The sequence below is a fragment of the Sinocyclocheilus anshuiensis genome, unplaced genomic scaffold (assembly GCF_001515605.1).
Source record: "Sinocyclocheilus anshuiensis isolate Anshui unplaced genomic scaffold, SAMN03320099.WGS_v1.1 scaffold244, whole genome shotgun sequence".
Classification (NCBI taxonomy): Eukaryota; Metazoa; Chordata; class Actinopteri; order Cypriniformes; family Cyprinidae; genus Sinocyclocheilus; species Sinocyclocheilus anshuiensis.
The window spans coordinates 162,158-163,458 of record NW_015558588.1 but is presented as its reverse complement, the minus strand read 5'-3'; the positions used below and the strand labels follow the sequence as shown (position 1 = coordinate 163,458).

Here is a 1,301-nt window from a genome sequence, read left to right as displayed (position 1 = left end):
GGTCTCTCTAAGCGAGATCCCAATTTCGTCGGTCAGCCGACGTGACGTCGGGAGTGACCGACTGAAAGGGAACTATATTTAGGTGGTTTTGCAAGCAAAAGCAACATTTTTCAGGGGAACGCAGAAGTTTTTGTGAGGGAACACAACAGCACTGAAATACAATTTTTCCTCCCATCTAATTTTTATTTCACCATCACCACATCCCTTTAGTTGCTCTGTAATAATATGTTATAGGAATATTTCACCAAAAAATTAACTTTATATACCCAGCAGAAGAATTTCTGAAGGATTTTCACACAGCTCTTTTCTGTAGAACAATTTCGGGAAAGATTCCCCTTTTTGTGTTCCTCAAAGAATGGATTTGAAGTGAATAAATAACAAGAATTACCATTTTTGGGTCCACTGTTTCTTTAGTCAGAGATACTACATGCAATAAAATCATAAATACAAATAATCAAGCCATGCATATTGCATGTCATTGAAAGTAATAATTCCCTATGATGTCTGTCAGGAACTTTTGATATAGATGGCAGTGGCTGCAGTGAAAGTCTGATTTCCTCATCAAACAGCTACTGGTTTGAGCTCAGATCTGCTCGAGAGTCTAATGATGACATACTTCCTTTGAAATAAAGTCAAGTTCATCAGGAACTCTCTTTTTTCTCATTCTAGTTTTATAAAATGGCCAAAGACTGGTGGCTCTTTGGGTTTTATTTCATCGTGCCGCTGGCGTGCACCGCCGTCTTTTACTCGCTGATGACTTGGAGGATCTTAAGCGGAAGCGTTAAGTTGGACAAACACATAAAGCAGGTACATCTGGACCTGGGATTTGGAAAGCTGTTCCAGTTCATCTGAATCACATAATACCATCATAGAAACAAAACTGACTCAAGGGATTATAAGATATCTGATATTCACTAACCATAGAGACACTGCTGTCTGTCAGCCCATGTAATATATTAATATGAGTTATATACTGTACAGTAGTATTAGTTATACAGTATATACAGTAGTATTTATTAATATTTTCTTGCATTTTTTTTTGTAGGTTTTGTGGTTTTCATTTTATTTTTACTTTAAGTTTTTTTTAGTATTTGTTTGTGCTTTTCTCATTTTTATTAGTTTTTTTTTTATATTTATATTTTTATATTTATATTTACCTTTATTTTATTTCAGTTTTAGTTTCAGTAATTTTAGTACTTCAACTTAATATATTTCAGTTCAGTTCAACATTTCTAAATTTCCAGTTTAAGTCCAATATAAATTTTAAACTAATATATATCTATCTATCTATATCTATCTAT

At 33.4% G+C, this 1,301-nt stretch overlaps 1 protein-coding gene across 1 annotated transcript in view; it reads left to right on the top strand.

Moving 5' to 3' along the window:
- Positions 1–1,301, top strand: part of LOC107679929 (endothelin B receptor-like) — a 29,297-nt gene that overhangs the window by 20,387 nt on the left and 7,609 nt on the right. The window contains exon 7 of the mRNA XM_016475655.1: positions 670–807. Within this exon, the coding sequence (XP_016331141.1) occupies positions 670–807 (138 nt within the window). The remainder of the gene's footprint in view (positions 1–669; positions 808–1,301) is intronic.